The sequence below is a fragment of the Staurois parvus genome, unplaced genomic scaffold, assembly GCF_062004578.1.
Source record: "Staurois parvus isolate SC_StPar_1 unplaced genomic scaffold, SC_StPar_1.0 ptg000011l, whole genome shotgun sequence".
Lineage (NCBI taxonomy): Eukaryota > Metazoa > Chordata > Amphibia > Anura > Ranidae > Staurois > Staurois parvus.
This window is the reverse complement of record NW_028317807.1, coordinates 19,672,255-19,696,152: the sequence shown is the minus strand read 5'-3', so window position 1 is coordinate 19,696,152 and position 23,898 is coordinate 19,672,255. Positions and strand designations below refer to the sequence as shown.

Genomic DNA, 23,898 nt, shown 5'->3' with positions numbered 1-23,898 from the left:
GGAAATTTGATATGAATAGACTTCATGTTTGCACCTTATATAATATCACTTTATGCATGGAATAGAATATTTTTGTACATCGTGTTGTAACAAATACTAACAATGGTCTTTAGTGGTTTACTTTGCACAATGTGTACTTTTTGCTGCACTAATGGAATATTGCACATTTGTTGTATAGCGTCACACTTTGTATTTCAGAAAGTAGCAAGGCAAAAATGAAAGCTTCCATATTTATCCTGTCAGTTTTCTATTAAAACATCATGATAAATATATTCTTACAGTAGCCTCTCCATTGCCTGTTTTTCACCATTTTCTTCTCTTAGTTGATCCAGGGTGTTATGATGCCATCCCAAAGGAGTGAAGGGTAAATCTTTAGATTTCTCTTCCACTCGTCGATTGAATAGAGATTCTACAAAGAAATAGTCCAGATTAATAATATCTTGACATCTAGGAAGCAACTTTCAGCATAATGAAGATATATGTTACAACCAAAAACAAATGTATTTTATTAGGATTTTATGTTACACCAAAAACAAATGTATTTTATTAGGATTTTATGTGACAGACCAACACAAAGTGGCACATAATTGTGAAGTGGTAGGAAAATGATAAAATAGTTTTCACATTTTTTTGCAAATAAATATCTAAAAGGTGTCATATGCATTTGTATTCAGCCCCCGAATCAATACTTTGTAGAGCCTCCTTTCACTGCAAATCTTTTTGGGGATGTCTCTAAAAGCTTTGCACAGGAGTGTGACATTTTTGCCCAATCTTCTTTGCAAAAAAGCTCAAGATCTGTCAGATTGGATGGAGAGCGTCTGAACAGCAATTTTCAAGTCTTGCCACAGATTCTCAATTGGATTTAGGTCTGGACTTTGACTGGGCCATTCTAACACATGAAAAGGATTTGATCTAAACCATTCCATTGTAACTCTGGCTGTATGTTTAGGATTGTTGTCCTGCTGGAAGTTGAACCTCTTCCCCAGTCTCACGTTTTTAGCAGACTAACAGGTTTTCTTCTAAGATTGCCTTGTATTTGGCTCCATCCATCTTCCCATCAACTCTGACCAGCTTCCCTGTCCCTGCTGAAGAAAAGCATCCCTACAACATGATGCAGCCACCACCATGCTTCATGGTGGGGATGGTGTGTTCAGGCTGATGTGCAGTGTTAGTTTTCCGCCACACGACGATTTGGTTTTAGGCCAAAAAGTTAAGTTTTGGTCTCATCTGACCAAAACACCTTCTTCCACGTGTTTGCTGTGTCCTCCACATGGCTTCTTGCAAACTGCAGACATGACTTCATATGGCTTTCTTTCAACAATGGCTTTCTTCTTGCCACTCTTCCATAAAGGCCAGATTTGTGGAGTGCACGACTAAATAGTTGTCCTGTGGACAGATTCTCCCACCTGAGCTGTGGATCTCTGCAGCTCCTCCAGAGTTACCATGGACCTCTTGGCTGCTTCTCTGATTAATGCTCTCCTTACCCAGCCTGTCAGTTTAGGTGGACAGTCATGTCTTGGTAGGTTTGCAGTTGTGCCATACTCTTTCCATTTTCAGATGATGGATTGAACCGTGCTCCGTGAGATGTTCAAAGCTTGGGATATTTTTTTTTTTTTTAAATAACCTAACCCTGCTTTAAACTTCTGCACAACTTTAACCCTGACCTGTTGGGTGCGTTCCTTGGCTTTCCTGCTGCTGTTTGTTCACTAATGTTCTCTAACAAACCTCTGAGAGCTTCACAAAACAGCTGTATTTATACTGAGATTAAATTACACACAGATGGACTATTTACTAATTAGGTGACTTCTGAAGGCAATGGTTTCCACTAGATTTTAGTTAGGAGTATCAGAGTAAAGGGGGCTGAATACAAATGCATGCCACGCTTTTCAGATATTTGCAAAAAAAATTTGAAAACCATTTATCGGTTTCCTTCAACTTCACAATTATGTGCCACTTTGTGCTGGTCTATCACATAAAATCCCAATAAAATACATGTAAAACCTTTTGGTTGTGAACATAAAATGTGGAAAATTTCAAGGGGTATGAATACTTTTTCAAGGCACTGTAGCTATGGCTGTTAGATTAAAATACTACAACTTGACTTGAGCACAACTGTATTCTTTTCTACACTGCCTTTGAAGCTAATGGATCAGATTCACACATAACCTGGTACTTCCCTTTAATGATGCATAGGTTGCCCATCAATACCAGTACAGTCAAAGGCTGAAAACTGTCACAAAGCATTTGAGTGAACATTTTCAACAAGTTTTAATTGTGTACGGCCAACTTTAGAATGTGCAACTTTTTTCAGTTAGGGGAAAGCATTCTGCCCAATAAAGGCAATATCAGGCACCCTGTACTGCCTGTCTTTGCTTTTAAAAAAAGGCTGACTGCCTCAACCAGCACATTGTACAGAATGAATGCTGAAGAAATGCTCCCAACTAGAAATGAGCTTGAATGTGTTGAGCTCCTAGCCTGTACTCAGGTAAGAGAACCCACCAGGAAGCTGTCACCTGTACTGTGCCAGTCATAAGACGCTGAGGCATTCCCCGCCCCGCAGTACACATGCCCCTTGTATATGTATGGCAGCAGGAAGAGAATATCTCGGACACATACATTTGGCACAGTGCAGGGGACAGCTTCCTGATGGCTTGCTCATATGAGTTCCAACTAGGATCCAAAACGGAGCTTGTCCTTACTCCTGACCCACTCACTTAGAGGAAAATAATGATCACTGGAGTGTGGAACGGTTAGAGAGTGAGAATCAGGTCTTATAGCACAAGACATCTTGTGATTCAGTACACACTGAATTTTTTTTTGTTCCACCAGCAATATGGAAGGAAAAAAAAAATTCCCCCACTGCACTATTGCAGTCTGACGGGAAGGAGGGGGGTGCCCCTCATCAAAATTGATCGAATGCTGGTTTTCCAGCAGGGCTGTTGGACAGAAACCAGTCTAACGATCAGCTTCTGTTGATTAGAGAGGGCTACACATTGGTTGAAATTCCAGCCAATTTTCGATATGTATACACACAGCAGGGCTGGATAATTCTTCAGATAAACTAAATATCCCTTTATGAAGGCACAGCTAGACTGTATAAAATGAAACACATTGTAATGTATCAGCCGATGAACGAGGCATTTTCAAAATTTTGTTTAAAAGGCTGAAAGCCACTTTATTTTGCAAGAAGTGAATGACAAAGTATTTTTCCCCCCGTCACTAAATAAGTTCACTTTAACAAAATGAACATGTTCTAGTCTCATTGTCAAACAGCTCCATAAATCAGGACATTTACTTTATTAAATAATAAAAATAACTGATAAGAAGCAATCCCTAAGTGTTTTTTTTTTTTTTAGTTACCTTTGATGAAAGCGTCACTAATTGAAATGATCTGCTGACCTCCGTCTTCAGACTGAAGAAACTCTAAAGAGAAGAATGATGACAGAACAAAAAAGATTACTTTTCAGATTCCCTCTATGTGATGTGCAGTGCACACCCTGTATGACTCATACTGCATAAAAACAGATGCCTCACATTTCTGCTCGCCTACCACTTGCAGAATGTGCATGTCACCACACTGTTCACTAAAGAGTGACACTGTACTCAGGCTTCCAGTGCCACAGTGGTACAGTTCTATTTGTATGGGTTTACCATGGCAATGGTGTCTGAACAAAAAAAAAAAAAAAAAAAAAAAAAAAAAAAAAAAAGGGAAAATACATGCATCTTTTTATAAAAGCTTAAGAAAAGCCTGGAGCTGTTCAATATACAATATAACTAAATCGATTTCTCTTCTTTAACCACAAGCCTACAGGGCACTTATACCCCCTTCCTGCCCTGGCCAATTTCCAGCTTTCAGCGCTGTCACACTTTGAATGACAATTGCGTGGTCATGCAACACTGTACCCATATGAAATTTTAATCATTTTTTTTGTGACAGATAGCGCTTTATTTTGGTGGTATTCAATCACCTCTGGGTTTTTTATTTTTTTCTTAAACCAAAAACCACTGAAAATTTTGAAAAAAAAAAAGTTTTTCTTTTTTTGTTATAAAATTTTGTAAATAAGTGATTTTTCTCCTTCACTGATGTGCGCTAATGAGGCTGCAGTGATGGACACTGATAGGAGGCACTGATGAGGAGGCACTGAAAGGCAGCACTGATACATGGCACTGATAGGCGGCACCGAAAGGCAGCTCAGATGGGCACGGATATGTGGCATTGATGTGCACTGGTAGGCACTGAAATGTGGCATTGATGTGGCACTGATGGGCACTGGCACGAGGCACTGATGGACACTGACAGGTGGCACTGCTGGGGCTACACTGATCATCAGGGCATACTGATCATCAGTGCCCTGATGATCAGTGTACATGTCCCCTCCGCGGAAAGCCGATTACCAACTCTCCTCTCCTCATGAGCTGTCAGCGTGACAGCTCGAGAGGAGAGAAATGCAGATAACCGGCATTTCCCTGTTTAAATGTGATCAGCTGTGATTGGACACAGCTGATCACATGACCGAGCCGACATCTTCGGCTTTTTCCGTGATCAGTGATCCGCTGTGTCTGAGGGATACAGCGCACCGCTGATCGCCATACTGCGCGCTCCCTGAGCCGCGCATGCGCGGTGAGAATGGGAGGACATCATGACGTCCTCCCAGAACGAGAGAACCACCTTGCGTCCATCATATTACTATATGGCGGGCAGGCGGTGGTTAATGCTACTTTCACACTGATACGTGGCAAAAAATACATATGCGTTTTTGCAGCATATTTACCACATTTTTACCGTGTTAATGGTGCATTTTTAAAAAACATGCGACTAAAACAACCACATAAAAAACTGTTTTCCACTGAATTCATTGGGGAGGTGTGTTTTTTATGCATTTTTTTTGTCCACACCAGACCCCAAACAGATCAGTGTGAAGCGTTCCAAAGAAATACATGTAAACATGTTTTACTTTTTTATTTATTTATTTTTTTTTTTTAACACAAAAGCAGAAGAAAAAAAAATAGATCAAGCATGAAAGCAGCCTTATTCTTAATTTTAGACTGCCAATCCATAAAAAAAAAACCTGCCTGGATTTTAAAAGAGAATATCAAAATTGTTTCAGGGTCCGTTCACACGAACACGCACTGCGATGAGACATGTGCTGCAATTAGCTTTTTCTCATGTGCTGAACAGACATTACCGCAATCCACTCATTTTGAAAAGGTCCCAATGCAATAGAAATTACTTCTGCTCCATTTTTTTGCATTGCAATGCATATGATGCATTATGGCGTCCTTTAGTGCAGGTGCATTGTCCGTAGGTGTGTCTGGGTGCCATTCAGAATGCTGCCACTGTCCAATCAGAAAATACAGCCCGTTCATCCATCTGGCTGCACTGTTTATCAGGATAATATAAATCTCTGAACTTGGTAGACAGAAAAATACTTTGGCAGGTTAAACATTAGCCAATATATCCATTTTATCTGTATATTTAGCGGTTTGCCTTAACCACTTGCCATCCACTGACCTTCTAAAAGAAGCCTGGACATCAAGCGGTTAAAACAACCTCATGGCTGAGCTTGCTATATACATTTTTTTCAGCCGACTCCCAGCTTTTCAATAAAATGATCACTTTTACGGTACCATGAAGATCTGATAATGCTCAGTCCTGTGCATGATCAGCTGCAGTGAAAGGCAAGGGAACCAATAGGGGGTCCAATAGACTCCTTCTGCCACCATAAAGTAAACCAGTCACCTGAAACAGGGGGCTTCCTGGCTCCCTTGTGAAAGCAATAAAGTTAAAGTTTAAAAAATGTGAAGTATATGAAAATAAAAATTTCAACAGCATTCCCTTCACCTCACGTGCACAGACTGTGGGCGTCAGAATGAGAGCAACAATTCTGGAGCCAACATTCATGGTTAACTCTAAACTGATGATCTATAAAAGCTTTTAACCACTTTCCCTACAGGAGGTTTTACCCCCTTCATGACCAGGCCATTTTTTGCTATACAGCACTGCGCTACTTTAACTGGCAACTGTGCGGTCATGCAATGCTGTAATCAAGTGACATTCTTTTCACATAAATAGACTAGTTTTTGTTTTTTTTTGCTATATAGAAATGGGGAAAAAAAAAAAAACAAAAACAAACATTGCACAGCCATGAATGGGTTACATTCATAGCAGCTTTGATTACTTGTGTGCGCTGTGACTGGCCCACAGCTATCACATGGTACAGGATGTGATTGACCCAGGTTCTATGTGATAGCTGTGGGCCAATTACAGCATCACTATAGAAAAGCACAGCTGTTATGAATGAAATTCACTCATAACAGCTTTTTTGACATTGTGATCACATGATCCCTAGGCTGACCAAAGCGGCCGGTAGCCCGGTGGACACAGCAGTTAAGGGAGGGGCATGCCAGTTCGCATATGCCAAGTGATGTACAGGTACTTTTTCCTGCTTGTGCCAACTGCCCACAGTACATATGGGTAGTCTGGAAGTGGTTAAAGAGCCGCCCATGGACAAATATATATTCCTATGTGAACCACATAAATGCGTTAAAGCTTGTTAAACACTAATGCAGTTCTCTATTCCCTTTGTAATGATTTAAAAACACTAGACAGTTAAGTCAGTGCAAATTAATAACCAATTGATGAAAAGTGGATTAAAAACAGGTGAAAGATCAAAAGCTGGTGAGAAATTAGCTGTAAAGAGAGCCTGATTTGTCAAACCATCAATGGCTGGCATACAATTCTAGAACATAAAAAAAAAATTTGGGTACAACATATGCTTTGTGCATTTCAAACTTAAGATCATTTAGAAAAAGCAATTAACACACCAATTGTGAACCTGGCTGCTCTTCTGAGACAGAAGCTGCTTTCATCTGCAGCCTAATCACTTTTGGCCATATCTGCCAAGTACAACTATTGATAAATTACCTATTGACATGCATTACAAATCTTTTTGAATATCAATGACTGTGTTCATTCAGAGATCATACATAAATCCACCAAACATTCTATTTTATCAGAATGAATGAAATTAAAAGAAAAAAAAAAAAAAACACCAAGCATGACTCGAAGGGTCTTATCACATTGATGTGTTTTTGATGCAATTTTGTACAGCTTAAGGGCCCTTCACACTGATGTGCTTTTGATGCTCCCATTGACCATTGAAGCTGCCTTTTTTGTGTGCTTTCGAATAACTGCACCACAGATGCAGCACGTAGGACTTTTCAAAATGCAGTGCACCTGCAGTTGAACAGTTACCTAGGATTTAGTGGGGGAATAGTTTTATGCCCTAGCAAAAGTGCACCGGTGTGAAAGGGCCTAACAGAAAGTAAATTGCAAGGTATGCCCACATAATTGTTCAACTTTAATACAGAGATTACCCCACCAATGACAACTTCAGTCTGATGGCAAGCATCATTTAACCCACATCCTCTGAGCCCAGGTCTGCCAGGACCCACCCCAGCCTGTCACTGGACAGGGAAAGGAGAAGCAATAAAATGACAATGCCATTCTCTTATCAGCATGTTTCTTTTCAGCACATCAGTTGGCTTCTTATGCTGTAAAGGAACTGTGAGAGGCGGATACCAGGAAAAAATGCAGGTACTTACACTGCTTGCATTTAAAAAATAAAAGGATTACAGTGCTGCATTAACTTTTGTACAATATTTCTGCCTAGAGTTCAGGTTTAATGCACTCACATCAGGTACCACAACCAGAACTTGATTCTCTCTAATGAAGGCAGAAATCCATTCATAAATTCTGCTCCATGTTCACCTATGTGCAAATCTAGGGATATTTATCAACAAAATGCAAGACCAATTGCTGTACAACACCCTATGACAACCAATGAGTTGCTTAAACAGCTTTGGGCCCCCTTCAAACTGCCCTGCTGTGGATCTCCTGTAGTGCAGGCGCACAGTTTTTGTGCTGGTTACTGAAATTTTCTTAGACTATTAGACAGGGCATTTTTAGTGTGTTTTCTGAAACAGCATTAACCCCTTCACACTTAAGGGTAAAACAAATCTTAATGCTTAAGCACAATTTTGCAATGTTGACATGTGTTCGTAAAACTGTACATATCACTACTTTGTACATCCAGGTGAATTATACCTTGTTTTTTTCAGGACAAATTGGGCTCATTTAGTGGTACATGGTAATGGATATCTCCTGACTTTTTTTTTTATTATCAAAAAGAAAACTGGCCCAAAATAGCAAAAAAAAAAAAATAATATCAAAGAACAACCCTAAATAAATTTTCCAGCTCTTGACAATCACAGTGATACACTATATGTGTATGTTATTTGTTTGTTCCTGTAAAACAGCCCAGAAACAATAGTGCGCATTTTGCTTTTTGTTTACCTAAAAACACACTGACACGAATACCAATTTTTTATTTTTTTTTTTTTTAATCCTGACTTTTGACCCTGACCCAAACACTTAACTTGGCACTGAACTAGATCAAACCTTGATCTAGGTTTTTTTTATTTTTTAATAAACATTTTTCCCCCCTCTATGCCAGGAGGTAGATAAAATGTATCATAGAGAAAAAAAAAAAAACACAAGGGGGCCGGGCTGTACAGTGACTGATCACAGCGATCATGTGACCCGGAATTGGGAGTCCCGGACGTCAGTACGGGACCCACGACTCTGTGACACCCCGGTCTTTGTGCTGGGAACACGCAGTGCGGCGCGTTCACAGCAGAAAGACAGGTATGCAAATATGCGGCCCCACGGAAAAAAGCCCGGTTCTGTGAGGCCACATATTTGTGTTACGTTGGCATCAAGGGGTTAATGGTGCAGCATGCAGAGCTTTTGGTGTGCTTTCAGAAAATGCACCAAAAACACACAATCTAATAGAAGTCTATACGAAAGAGCAAGTAACCCCACACAAAAACTGCAGGTACACAGTGTGGGGAAGCTGCAGCAAGACAGTGAGAAAGGGACCTTATGAGAGACTGATAACTGCAGCTCTGGGGTGCCATATAGCTCTGCTCTTTGGAAGATATAAACGAAATAACTCCAGATGTTGCAATAATGAAGATTAAAGTTACAGAATGTTTCAGCTAATTTCTACATTACAGAGTGATGTCTGTACTCAAATGGCATTATCTTACATATTTATCATTGTTCCTTGAAATGTAAATTACCACTTTAATGTGTATGTATTTTAGAGAAGCAGCAACACGTTACTGCAAGCTTATACAGAAAATAAATCTCTAATGCAGAAACAAAAATAACGACATCAGCAAACAATTAAAAGCAATTAATGTAGTAGAAATTAATTCAAGGGCAATGAAGGAAAATGCAGATTAGAGGTTGATTAGTAATCAAGCAAACCTTTTCAGTTTGGTGCACAAAATCTGTTGAAATATTTAATTGATTGCCCATGCAATAACATGCATTTTAATTAAAATATAGGTAAAAAATAAATTCAAAAATTAGCTCTCCCCCCCAGCTCAGAATGCACACAAAATCAGTTATCACCTGACTTACCTTTAAGACTAGCTTGGCCACAGCACGGGTGAATCCACAGTTTTTCAGGTGTTTAACCCATTTCAGCCATGGTCCCATAGACTTTCTATTGAATTGCACATTTTTGGAATGTTTTCTGAAAGAGCAGCAAAAGATGCAGCATGCAGGACTTTTGGTGTGCTTTCAGAAAACATGCCAGAAAGCTGTGACCAAATAAAATGTCTATAGAACTGCAGCCGAAATGCACAAAAGCCAATCCGTAGCCTAGCAGTGTGAAGCCAGTCTAACAGATGAAAAATATAACAACCCAAAAACTGCAGATCCTGTGCTACATGACTCCCTTGTCTGTATCACTTAAAAAGGACTATATGAAGATGGTCCTTAGAAGTCTAGGGTTACACTATGAACACTAAGCAATCTGCTTTTTCTTAGCTCCACACTTTTCCTAAAGTGTGCACAGCTATAACAAGACTTTGTCCAAGAACATAATCATTCTGGCTGAAATAACATAAAAAGTACAGTCCGAAGGATAAATCACCCAGGGTACTTAAAAGCAGCTTACTGCTGCTCTCAGCCAAACCTGTGAGAGCAGAGAGAAGAGCTGCAGAAGACATGCACAGCGCTGGATCAAGATCAGGCAAGTATTAAGGGGGGCTGCAGGAGAGCTACTACTAAAATGTTTTTTTGCCTTAATACAGACAAGTCATTAAATTGGAAGTAAAGTCTATTTTGTATGTTTTACCTACAGGTAAGCCTTTAATAAAGGCTTACCTCTAGGTACTGTAAATATCTCCTTGAATAGTTTATCATTGTATCCAGTCAAGGAATACCGAATAAATAACCAGAGGATTTGGCCATTTGGTCAAGGGTAAGGTTACAAGCTTGAGACATTACTGGCCAAAAATCACATTATAGCTATACAGAACATATGCAGATTACCAAATAGGGGACATGTTGGCCTGATCATTTGCTTGTGCAGATTGAGGGATGCGCTCTCATGACCACATGTGGGCTATGGATCGCCTGTACCCATGAAACAGCACTTTTTCTTTAAAATGTCTACATTACCAAGCCCCAATCTATGCATGTACGTACGTATTCTGACTTTAGCTGATCTTGATGGAAAAAGTTGCTCTGTGTCGGTTTAATGAGGGGGGCGTTAGATTATATACAGATAACAGAAAATGAGGAACCAAATCAAAAACAGAATTATATTGTAAGTGCCTGTTGATGACTAACTTAATACCTTTCTGGTCAGCAGGGTGAGGGGGTACATGGGGGTACTTGGAGTGCTTCTTGATGTGGAAGTTGACGTTGTCCATCTCCACATTGAGGCTGATGGAAGCGGCCGAATCACTATCCATAGCAGACTGGAAGCTGCTGACTGATGTGCGTTTGCTAGGACTTGCGGAATCTTTGCATGATGCAGATAAGGAAAAGAGCAAAGGGTAGAGGAGGGAAACATAGGGAAATTGGGGAGGATGGAAAAAAAACTACATTTAGTACAAAAGGTCCCCAAGAAGAGTCCCTAAATGCAACTATGGGTAAATTTTACAAACAGACATTCATTAAACCAATATAATAGCAAAGAAATACTCTATGCATTTAGTTGTACTCGAGGACAGACCCTGGGGAACTTGACAAAGGAGTATCTATATACTAGCATATCAACTTCATACTAATACAGGATAGAGAATGAAAGGTAGAAACTCAAGGCTAATACAAGCAAAAGGAGCAGGTGATGTATCCTTAAAGTAGCACAAACCCCACACAAGACAATGTATGACTGAGGACAGTGTTAAAAGCTTAAAAAAAAAAAAACCACACACACACACAACATGACTTTGCCATTAAAGCCAGTTAGTTGTAAAATCTTATATGCCACTGCAGGCAACCAAGTCCATGCATCAACTCATGCAACCATATTTCCATAAAAATATCCAAGGCTGGTTACACATTAAAAAAGAAAAATGAATCTAACCAACAGTGGCAATTGTAAGTAGCATGATTGCACCATTAAATAGCCTGTTATCAGTTTTCGAGAGTAGTAAATGATCTCTGCTTCTAAGCACGTTTCACCATCACATTTTAGGCCTGTATTGACGGCTTTAGACTTGTGTCAGCGACATCAGTTTGACGTCTGAGATTCAGAATTCACCAACAGGTACATTAAATCTGCAGTCTACCTTCTTTTGACCTGCTTTAGGACCAATTCATACCACATTTTTTTCTGTATCATAAAAACGCATGCACAGTAGATTATATGGGTTCCAATTGTGGAGTGCGTTCTAGTACAGTCAAAAAAATAAGGAAATGCTACATTTTTTTCTGCACTGAACTGTTTTGGAATGCAATAAAACACATCAAGAACACAATGGACTGCGTTTTTACCCGTGATTTCTGTTAGTTGTTAGGATGTCTGCAGGTGTTGGCTCCTTACAACCAATGACTCCTCCCTGCTGTCAGCATCAGGAATGAGTCATCAGTTGTTAAGGAGCCAGCACCCGCCGACTTCCTAACAACCTTGAGTCATTCCTGCTGTTAGCAGTGAATCCCCACTGACAGCAGAACGTAAACAGAAGAGCCGGGATTAAAATTAAAAAAAAAAAAAAAAAAAACACCACACAGAATAGTGCCTCCACCCCCCTACCCATAGCAAGGCCCCTTTGGTCTTGTATGGATTTTGAAGGGCACCCCACACCAATAAAAAAAAAAAAAATTGTACAGCACATCAACTCATGGGCTTTATTTCATCTCTTCACTTCAATGCAATGAAGAAATTCCTCACAGAATATAACAATTCGCAAACATTGGACTTACCATCTATATTGTGAATAGCTCTCTTCTGATTACATAAAAGCAGAGAATTAAGGATTATTTTCTTTTTTAGTTCTGTATACTGCAAGGAATAGTTAGAACTCATAGTTCTTCCATCTGTATTCCATTGGGGAGATTTCCCTTCACTTCTTGCCCCAGACACAACAGTATGTGACAGAAAATATTTCCAAAGTGAGGGCAAACTCCTATCAGACGGTCATCCTCATTGGAAGATTTTTTCACCTCTCCTCCTGATGGGGACAGTAAAACATTGGACTTCCCATTACTTTTTGAGTGGGGCGAATTTTGAATCTCCACAGTGGTGACTTGCACAACAAGTACTCCAAAGTGGTCCTAAAGGTCTGAGTTTTTTTACCTTAATGCATTCTATTCTACTGGCTCAGGGGTGAGCACGCACGCAGCAAGCGGCCAGGAGCACCGGAGGGGGACCCAAAAAGAGGGGGATCAAGGCTGCTCTGTACAAAACGATTGCACAGAGCAGGCAAGTATGACGCTTGCTTTTTTTTTTTTTTTTTAATTTTCTACCTTTACAAATCACTTTAGTGAGGTTCTAACAGTTTTCTACTCTAGCCCAAACTAAAAAAGTGAAAGCTATGAAAGCAGCACATAATAGTGTTTAGTTGGTACTACCTGCTGCTAGTGTAACTTGCACCACAGGGATATACAGTTGTGTTCAAAATAATAGCAGTGTGTTGAAAAAAGTGAATAAAGCTCAAAATCCTTCTAATAGCTTATATTTCCATACACACAAATGCATTGGGAACACTACACATTCTATTCCAAATCAAAACATGAAGAAAAATATATCAAATTTGTGTTGTTCCTCTAAAAAAAAACTGAAGAAAAGTGAATATTAGACTGTTCAAAAAAAGTGTTTGTATTCTTCTTTACAAACTCAAACATTCACTATATAAACTGAAAAATGTTTGAAGTTTTTGCTTTCCTTTGAATCAATTAATATTTCGTTGTATAAGCACTGTTTCTGAGAACTGCTGTACATCTGTGTTGCATGGAGTCAACCAACTTCTGGCACCTGTGAACAGGTATTCCAGCCCAGGATGATTGGACTACATTCCACAGTTCTTCTCTATTTCTAGGTTGTGCCTCAAACTGCATTTTTGATGTCACCCCACAAGTTTTCTATTGGATTAAGATCCGGGGATTGGGCTGGCCACTCCATAACGTCAATCTTGTTGGTCTGGAACCAAGATGTTGCACGTTTACTGGTGTGTTTGGGGTCGTTGTCTTGTTGGAACACCCATTTCAAGGACATTTCCTCTTCAGCATAAGGCAGCATGACATCTTCCAGTATTCTGATGTATTTAAACTGATCCATGATCCCTGTTATGCGATAAATAGGCCCAACACCGTAGTATGAGAAACATCCCCATATCATGATGCTTGCGCAACCATGCTTCACTGTCTTCACAGTGTACTGTGGCTTGAATTCAATGTTTGGGGGTCGTCTGACAAACTGTCTCCGGCCACTAGACCCAAAAAGAACCATCTTACTTTCATCAGTCCACAAAATGTTGCGCCATTTCTCTTTAGGAACGTCAATGTGCTCTTTGGTAAATTTTAACCTCTTCAGCACGTTTTTTTTTTCAACAGTGGGACTTTGCGGGGGCTTCTTGCAGATAGCTTGGCTTCACATAGGCGTCTTCTAATTGTAACAGTACTCACAGGTAACTTTAGACCTTCTTTGATCTTCCTGGAGCTGATTGTTGGCTGAGTCCTTACCATTTTGACTATTCTCCTATCCATTCGAATGGTAGTTTTTTTGCTTTCTTCCACGTTTCTTCCGGTTTTGGTTGCCATTTTAAATAATTTGCGATCATTTTAGCTGAGCAGCCTATCATTTTCTACACTTTTTTATATGTTTTTTACTCTCCAATCAACTTTTTAATCAAGGTACGCTGTTCTTCTGAACAATGTCTGAAACTACCCATTTTCCTCAGAATTTCAGAGAGAAATGCACTGTAACCAGCATGTACAACATTTGCTGCCTTCCTTCCTTAACCAAGGGCAATATTTACCACCTGTTTTTCAAAGAATAAATGACCTAATAGAACTCCACACTGCTATTTTTTTGAACATGCCCCTTTCAATTACACAGAATCAGCAGCATGCATGTCATGACTGTTGGGCCTATTGGATTTCTATTACTCTACTACACCTGCTAGTAAATTATTTGCCATGTAGAAATATCATTTCAACCAAAAACAGTGATTGAACGCAAATATATATATATATATATATATATATATATATAAATAAATAAAACAGACGAGTTTAGTAGCAAAGTAATGCTAATAAAATCACTAGTGTACTTTAGGTCTTAGGCTAGTAGCACTACAGCCTATGAACAACCACAAAAAAAGCAACAGCCTTGGACACACTAACATATTTGCAATTAAAGTGTTACTGCACCCAAAACATTTTAGGTTTTGGACAGAATTAAATTTAGAACCTCTTTCCAGTTATTTTGCCTTTGTCCCTTTTAGTTCGGTGTTCCTGCCCTCCTTGTCCTCAAAGACACAAAAGGAATGAATCTGAAATCTTTCCAAAGTAAGGGGAAATTGCACCTTTAAAAGTGGTTGCAAGAGCAAATGTCCCTAAAGGAATAAGACATGTCCTCTGCTCCTGTTCCAGTAAGAATCTTAACATTTGCATTCCCCATCATGGTCTCTCCAATGGTCACCAGAATAAACAATACACGTAGATCTCCTCAACTGGAACACAGCCAGTAATCTGACAGAGGCTCTAACCACTTTACACTTTAAATCTGGGAAAAATGCTTTAGCTGGAGTTCAACATTCAGTAAAATCTGAATTGATAATCATTTAAAAGATGTGATTTGTAAAACTATGTAGGAAACAAAGACCACAGGATATGGAATTATTAACCCTGAGCTCCGGGTTAAGCAAATATTGTGAAGAAAAAGCATATGTGTTGCATCTTGGGAGCACTTTATTTTTCCACTCTTACTCTTAAGTACTTACTAGTTAAATTATCTTCACCCTCATCTGCAATTTGTTCTGTGTCGCTGTCATCAAATTTTATGTCCTTAAACCAGGATGGCTCCGAGTGTCCTTCCACAGAGTTCACAGAATCACTATCAGGGGAAGGAGTCTCTGAAAACTCAGTGCTCTGAAATTATAAAAAGGAGTTACAGGTAAATGATGTCTGCTCATGCAGCATGAAGTTAGAACATCACATTTAAGCAATTTTACTTCCACTTTTCAAAAGGCCATATTTTCTGCTCTAACAGAGAGCAAAAGAATGCACAAACTAGTTTTAGAAGACACAGAGCTAGGATTGTTTATGTCATAAAGGAAACTGGCTGCAATGTATTTGTGAAATAAAAATAAATATGAAGTTAGGGCATTTTTCAATACTAAAAACTTTTCTACATTTATTTCAAATTGGTGAACAAGTCAGACCACTCCTCAATTACCATTTTATCATATCTCTCCACGAATAATTTTTCTCTTCAAAAAACAAAACCATTCCTAGCAGAATTATACATTTTATTCTATGAATTCCTGCAATCAGAGTGAGAGGGCTACTTCCTCTCTAGACCTAAACATTTTAACCCATCTGTTCTTGCTATGAACCAAAGAGCCCATTACACAGTAAGAATTGACAATCCAATATAAGCTCACGAAAAAAAAAAAAAAAAAAATGTCCCTTCATGTTGTGCATCTGCTTGCCACCTCTTTCCACAACTTCCAGGACTCCCTGCATACTTTGCTGGTTCTCCTCTGCCATTTTACTTTTAACTTCTAAGGACTACATATCCGATGGAACCTTGCGGCATCTCAAGCAGTGTTTCCTGTACTGACTCCGCCTCCTGAAACTCTGCTTCTCAGCACTTCTGTAGTTCAGAAGGCAGGCTCTGTGAATTCAACAACACAATGCGCACTCACAGAGCACAGAGAGCACGTGTAACAGAATTCAAGTGTATGGGGATATTCATAAAGGAAGTTTAGAAATTTCAAGCTCAGATTAATAGAAGTAGGCTTGAAAATACAAAAACAACACAGAAATGAATATTTAATTTAACCTGCTCCTGCCAGCCGCACATATATAGGCGGCCACTGGGTGGGTGGTCTTGAACGTAGAGTGGCTGCATAAAGGCGTCCATAGAGAACAATTTTCTGTGTTGAAAGCCCGCTCACTGCATGCTCCCAGCACAGTAAACATGTCATGGGAAGCTCCCATTATATACTCGCGATCGGGAGCTTTCCATCATGTAACCATTGTGACAGCTAATCACAGCAGTCACATGATCGAACACCCACCTCTGCCTCCCAGCATTTAGATTCTCCTAAAGATCTGGGAGCAGCAGCTGGAAGGTGTTACAATTTTGACCATGAACACTTTAACCACCCAGCACACTCATCTCTTAACAGATGGAATGCCAATATTAGAGCAGCTAAATACAACTTGTCATACCTGAAGGGGTCTGTATAAGGCATATTCATCACGAAAAAGTTGATCATGGTGGGTGACACAGTCTAGCCATCGACCATCCACAAGAGCTTGTCCAATTGCTATAGCCTGTGCTCTGAAAATAGATATAGTAAAAAAAAAAAAAAAAAAGTTGGTATGTGGAAATTCTAGATCTGATCACAATCTATTCTACATCTATCAACATCTATTGTCTGAATCAAAATTCAGAGGTATTTTTGCAGGGAGTGCTGGCAAAAATTATGGATTTTAAGAAGGGTAGTCTGATTCTGGCAGGAGATTTTAATTGATGTTTGGATCCATGGATGGACAGGTCTTCAAATGTGCCGAGGAGGGGAAAAAAAATTAATATTGTTAAAAAAGATGTTACATCAAAGTCAATTGATCGATACATGGAGGGTGAAATATCCCATAAAAAGATTATACCCTCTCTCTAGTGCATAGATCATACTCATGTTTAGATTATATAATGATCGAGCATAGACAACTGGATTTCCTGGTTAAACTTAATATAGAAGTTATGTCTATCTCAGATCATGCACCTGTTACAGTGAGACTACAGGTAGGAGGGGAGGGGAATAAGAGGGCTATGTGGAGACTGAGACACTTATACAGGATCTTGGGATAGAGGAAAAGCTAAGAGATGAAATAGAGCAATATTTTCTTCTAAATGAGACGGAAGGAGTCTCTAAGGCTACCATTTGGGAGGCACATAAGGCTTACATCAGGGGGATCTTGACAGCTGCTGAGTTGATGGGGGAGTTATATAGATTAGAACAGGAGCATAAAAAGAGAGGCAGGATACAGAGATACAGCAGAAGACTATCCTTAAGAGAAAGGAGTTAAAGGACCTGTTGGAACAGGGGACGAGGAGGATTTTTAATAGGGTCTCCAAGGAAAGATATCAGTGGGGGAAAAAAACCAGGGAAACATCTGATGAAAAGATTGAAAGAAATCGAATTTCATTGAAAAAATAGGATGAAAAAGGAGAACTGGTATACTCCATCACTGATATTGTGAAAATATTCCAAAAATAGTGGGTTGTATGATGTGAACCCCAAGAACCAGATGGTAACAGAGGAAGTAAAGAAAGGGAAAAAAGGTGGGAATATCTAGAGGCAGCAGATCTGCCAAAAATACCAGAGAAAAAGTTAATATCATTAGAATGAGCAATCTCCCAGGATGAAATAAGCGTAGCCCCAAAGAATAGAGCGGGAGGAAAGAGTCCAGGACTTGATGGGTATACAGTGTGGTATTATAAGAACTTTAAAGATTTATTGACCCCTAAACTTTGAATATATATGAATGCCCTAGGGGAAGGAATGGGAATAAGAGAAGAAGCCCTACAAGCATACATAACAATCATTCTTAACCTCCCTAGCGGTATGATGTCAGTATTTCTGTGCTCAAAGTGGAAATATTTTTTTTTTTTTTTATTGTAGGCCTGTAATTCTTAGGAATAACTCACTGAAATCTGTTTAAACAAAAGTCTAGTAGACATACTGGGTGCGATAAGGTTTAATATATTAAATCATAAATAATATATTAGAAAAATATAATAAATTAAATAATGTAATCAAGTCAAAACACACAGAACTCTGTCCAAACAAGGGTGCAATATTATATAGACACTGCATATTGTTCTACAAAATATCCCAGGTGTGGTAAATCTTGAAACACAGGACTGCACATCACAATCAAGACAGTGGAACCTCGTTTCTTTGCGGATTTTTTTGATCACAGGGAAATGCAAGTGCCGGTTCTCGGCTGCACTTTCCTCACGCTGTCAGATCGTGAGGAAAGTACTGCCGAGAACCGGCAGTTGTCACAGCGGGGATCGGCACCGATCATCAGGACACTGATGATCAGTGCCCTGATGATCGGTGCCCAGCAGTGCCACCCGCAAGTTCCGCCCACCTGTGCCCAGCAGTGCCACCCGCAAGTTCCACCCATCTGTGCCCAGCAGTGCGCCCACTAGCTCCGCCCACTTGTGCCCAGCAGTGCCACCCACCTGTGCCCAGAAGTGCCACCCACCTGTGCCCAGAAGTGCCACCCACCTGTGCCCAGAAGTGCCACCCACCTGTGCCCAGAAGTGCCACCCACCTGTGCCCAGAAGTGCCACCCACCTGTGCCCAGAAGTGCCACCCACCTGTGCCCGCCCACCAGTGCCCGCCCACCAGTGCCCGTCAGTGCCCAGGGGTTGTGCCAGTCAGTGCCCAGCAGTGATGCCAGTCAGTGCCGTCTATCAGTACCCATCATCAGTGTCACCTATCAGTGCCGCCTATCAGTGCTGCATATTAGTGCCGCCTATCCGTGACACCTCATTAGTGCTGTCTATCAGTGCCGCCTATCAGTGCCCATCAGTGCTGCCTCATCAACACACATCAGTGAAGGAGAAAAAATACCTGTTTGAAAAATTTTATAATAGAAACAAGGAAAATTTTTTTTCTTTTTTTTTTCAAATTTTTTGCACTTTTTTTATTTATAGTGCAAAAAGTAAAGCGCCCAGTGGCAATTAAATACCACCAAAAGAAAGCTCTATTTGTGAGAAAAAAAATGATCAAAATTTCATATGGGTACAATGTTGCATGACCGCGCAATTGTCAATCAAAGTGCGGCAGCGCTGAAAGCTGAAAATTGGCCTGGTAAGGAAGGGGGTATAAGTGCCTGGTAGGCAAGTGGTTAACGCTACCAAACCTAATGGGATTACTAAAACAATATGGTGAGCTTGAAAATAAACCCCACAAAATCAGAGATCTTGAATGTGAATATTTCAAAGAAAGATAAGCAGACCCTACAAAAAGGACTTTTCATTTACATGGAGTGAGAAGGAATTAGGCTATTTGGGAATAAAGCTAACCCCTCAAAAAATATATACCAGGCAAATTATATACCATTAATAAATGAAATAAAAGAAGAGCTGAGAAGAATTTCAAGGGGTAAGGTTTCCTGGATTGGGCATATAAATTTGGTTAAGATGTTGATAGTCCCCAGAATTCTGTATAAATTTCATATGCTCCCAGTCAGAGGCGGACTGACAACTCATGGGGCCCCCGGGCAATAGGGGATCATGGGGCCCCTGTGTCCTTGCCCAAACTCAAAAAAGCCTATGAAAAAAGGTACCAGGGGAATCTCATGGGGCCCCTGTGTCCTTGCCCAAACTCAAAAAAGCCTATGAAAAAAAAGGTACCAGGGGCATCTCATGGGGCCCCCTACTGACCCCGGGCCCTCGGGCAGTGCCTGAGTTTCCAAATGTTCAGTCTGCCCCTGCTCCCAGTTCAAATACCAGGATCCTTTTTTGGGATAATAAAAAAAATACTTATGGAAATATACAAGCATATGAAAATATACAAGCATATGGGTTGGAAATATAATTCTTTGATTCCTTTGGTGGGGATGAAGTTTTTTTATTTCAGGGAAGTGGTTTAAAAAGGAGGATGCATATTTAGGGGATATAGTGAATAAGGGGGAGTTGTACACGTTTCAAGATTTAAAAAGAAAAAGATTTGTTGTATTAGATGAAATATCATCAAATTAAGACATCTGAGGATGACGGAGGATATGCTACAAATTTGAGAAAATGATGAGCTCTGAAAGAGCACCAAAGCATAGAACTTCTAAGATATACAAGATCCTTATTGAACTGAAGGGAACGGGTCCTCCGCTGTTCTTAAGAGAAATGGGAAAGGGAGCTGGGAATGAAAATAAGTGAACAGCAGAAAAACAAACAGTTTAAATTGACACATCAGGTAATGAATATGAGCACGGTTGAAATTAATTACATGTGTTTAACCAGATGGAATTTTACACCGAGTGTGGCACACAGACAGACAGTGACGGGAGGTTTCACAGTTGTGTTGGAGGGGATGTGGATTAAAGGGAACTATGGCATATATATATGGTGAGATTGTCCCAAAATACAGATGTTTTGGCAACATATAATATAAATCATACAAGAGATAATGGGGATCACTATCCATAAAGAACCATGGGGATATTTATTTTATAAGTCAGAAATACCAGTGAAACAATACAAAAATAGTATACTAGATCATTTAATTAGTGCGGCCAAGGGACTTACTCCCAAATTTTGGCAGGTTCAGGGACCCCCAACATTGAGGGACTGGATTGATAGAGTCGATTACATAAATAAGATGGAAGAGCTATGTCATATAGATGAAGATAAAATGGAAAAAGTTTAGAAAGGAACTGAGTAGTGTGTATGATTTTCAGACAAAAAAAAAACACCACCACAAGGAAGTAGTATGAACCCCAGACGGATTGATGTAGGAGAATTGAACTGAATAGGAGGAGATGAGTAAAGAAAAGAGAGATAGATATGCATAGGAATTGATGGAAAGAGTTGGATAGAATCATATGGACCAGGGAAATGTGGGGTGGGAGAGGGAGGGTGGGGTGGTTGAGGAAATATAGGGGAATGGTTAGTATTGATCATTTGACAACTATGAATGTATGTTTTAAGCTTTGAAAAAAAAAAAAAAAATGAAAATAAAAAGAAGAATGTACTAAACTGTTGATCTGGCCACCCCTAATGTTGCTGCTATCTCTCTGATGGATTTGGTTCGTTTTTGAAGCCTTTACAATGGCCTGTTTCACTTGCATGGACAGCTCCTTTGAACGCATAATGTAGGTTCACAGCAATAGATTCCAGTTGCAAATACCACACTTAGAATAAACTCCAGACCTTTTACCTGCTTTACTGATGAAAAAATAACGAAGGAGTAGCCCACACCTGGCCATGAAACAGATTTTGATTCAATTGTCAAATTAATTACTTTGGGTCACTTGAAAAAGGGGGATGAATACTCTTAAGAGCTGTAATTCCTAAACCTTTCCTCCAATTTGGAGGTACATACCCTCAAATTAAACATGAGAGTGTGCACTTTCAGCTCATATCTATTATATAACTATAGCTTGAATAGTTTTTGGTAAATACCTGAAAAAACTAAAATTGTGCCTGTGTCCAAATATATATGGACCCAACTGTGTGTATATGTATGTATAAATACATATTTTACATACATATTTTTTTCCTCTAATAAAAATGAAGCTGTGTGGCTTACCGAGTTGTAATGTGCCCATTTCTAATTAGCCAGTTAACAAGCTCCTTTCCCACAATGCAGTTGGGGTATGTTCTCAGCCAATAACGATGGTCCTGAAACTCCATACCGCTGTTGTGGTGACAGATCTTTTTCCACAAATCCTTCAGCTGCACAGAATCCTAAATGAGCATAATCAAAAATTATTGAATAGTTTTAATAAAGCTTTATTTAGTCCTTGAACTATTAATGTAACTTTAGCCAAAACATCTTCTCTCATTCCTACAGTTTATCAAAAGGTTAAAAAAGTACTGTGCAATTTAATTGCTTGCTCAGAGATGAGCAATGTATTCTATAAATCTAACCTAAAAGTGATACTAAAGCTAAAAACATTTTTTACCTTGCATTAAAAGGGGAAAAAAAAAGGAAAAAAAAAAAAAAAAAAAAACACATTTTCTACTTCCGACTTTAGAAACACTAACATTTCTCTAAAAAAGGAAGGAAAGAACCATTTTTTATTTCTTTGTAAAGATTTATAATTAAGAGCCCTTTCACATGGGTGGACCAATGGTGTCCACCTGTCCAATATTCAGGCGGACCCGATTGGACCATGCATTGCCCTTAGTAGTGTGGTGGATGTAAACGGACATGTGTCAGTTTATACCTGCCTGCATCTGATCTGATTCTATCCACTAAAAACTGTCTGGCAATTCAGATGACAGTTGGATGTAAAAACAGACAGGCGGTCCATTTACAAGTTAATGAAAGCAAGGACCAGAGATTTTTTTTTTCCTGATTAAATGCACCTCCGTGACCCCTACATTTTATCACTGGTTAAGCCTGCATATAAATGCATTATAAACTACAACCAAAGAATAAATTCAATTAAAACACAGTGGATATTACAGCTGCAAAGAGCTGTTACATCACCTAGTAAATTTGTTTAGTAACTGAAATACCAACACTATATATAATACTTGCACTGAGGCTTAATGTACATGGACATAAAAAAAAGGCACTAATGTTATTTGTAGGATCTGCCTGGCAGAAAGATAGTGTAAAAAATGTTTTTGGGGTTTTTTCACACCAAAAAAAAAAAAAAAGTTATGTTCCATAAAGACCTGTAAATGTGCATATGTATATACATGTGTAAAATCTTCAATGCTTGCAATTTACAAGCATAAGCCCATATATACTTTCACATATGCATATAAATTACTGCACTAAAATGTATAATTTTAGTGCATTACATATCTTCACAGAGCTGTGTGCATTGTCCTATAGACCAGAGTTCAGCTCAGTAAACATTATGGCTACAACACACAGCACCTTTTTCACCTGTATAAAAAAAGGCCTAAGTGATGCCTTTTGCCCTTGTTGTAAAGTTAACACAACATACAAGATTATTGTCCATCCAAACAAAAGTTGTATTTGCAATAAAAAAAAATAAAAAAATAAAAAAACACAGATGTTTACCAGTAGTATTTTTCTTTCCTCTTCATTAGTATCATTCTTCAAGTATGTGCGAGAAGCTTGGGGGCTGACAGATGATTCGTAAGGTGGCACCATAGGGGATCCAGAACGATCCAGTGATAGATTAGTAATACTGGCTGACCTAAAGACAAAAAAGGAAAATGTGTTACAAGTACAGAGAGAAAAAAGAAATGAAGTAAAACAAATAGTCCATGAACCCAAGCATCTACTCCCACATACTGCTGCCTACTTAGAAGTGCCACCAAGACCCACAGATATTTACATTTTACAGTTTTCACAGAATAGAAGTGAAGGATAAACCTACAAAAGACACTTGTTCTGGAGACAATACACCTTAATTTTGAGAGTTTCCCCCTCACCTTCTTAGGTGTCTTTGGGACAGGAAGCAAAGGAAAATCTCTCAGACAGGATGCAGATATAAAACTATTAACTATTTCCCACTCTATAAAAAGTAAAACAGTTTGGTTATATATTCACTTTAAACTTATCAATTCCCTGAAGACAACATTGTCTGGATGGGAGCATATTCTGCACTAAATCCTGGATACATCTTTCAGCACTGAT

At 39.3% G+C, this 23,898-nt stretch overlaps 1 protein-coding gene across 1 annotated transcript in view; it reads right to left on the bottom strand.

Annotated features, from left to right (window-relative positions):
* Nucleotides 1-23,898, bottom strand: part of PIKFYVE (phosphoinositide kinase, FYVE-type zinc finger containing) — a 249,768-nt gene that overhangs the window by 180,394 nt on the left and 45,476 nt on the right. Inside the window, exons 8-14 of the mRNA XM_089671594.1 lie at nucleotides 23,317-23,455; nucleotides 21,865-22,022; nucleotides 16,766-16,877; nucleotides 15,310-15,457; nucleotides 10,716-10,883; nucleotides 3,361-3,423; nucleotides 280-409 (exon numbers count right to left, since the gene is read on the bottom strand). Of these exons, the coding sequence (XP_089527720.1) occupies nucleotides 280-409; nucleotides 3,361-3,423; nucleotides 10,716-10,883; nucleotides 15,310-15,457; nucleotides 16,766-16,877; nucleotides 21,865-22,022; nucleotides 23,317-23,455 (918 nt within the window). The remainder of the gene's footprint in view (nucleotides 1-279; nucleotides 410-3,360; nucleotides 3,424-10,715; nucleotides 10,884-15,309; nucleotides 15,458-16,765; nucleotides 16,878-21,864; nucleotides 22,023-23,316; nucleotides 23,456-23,898) is intronic.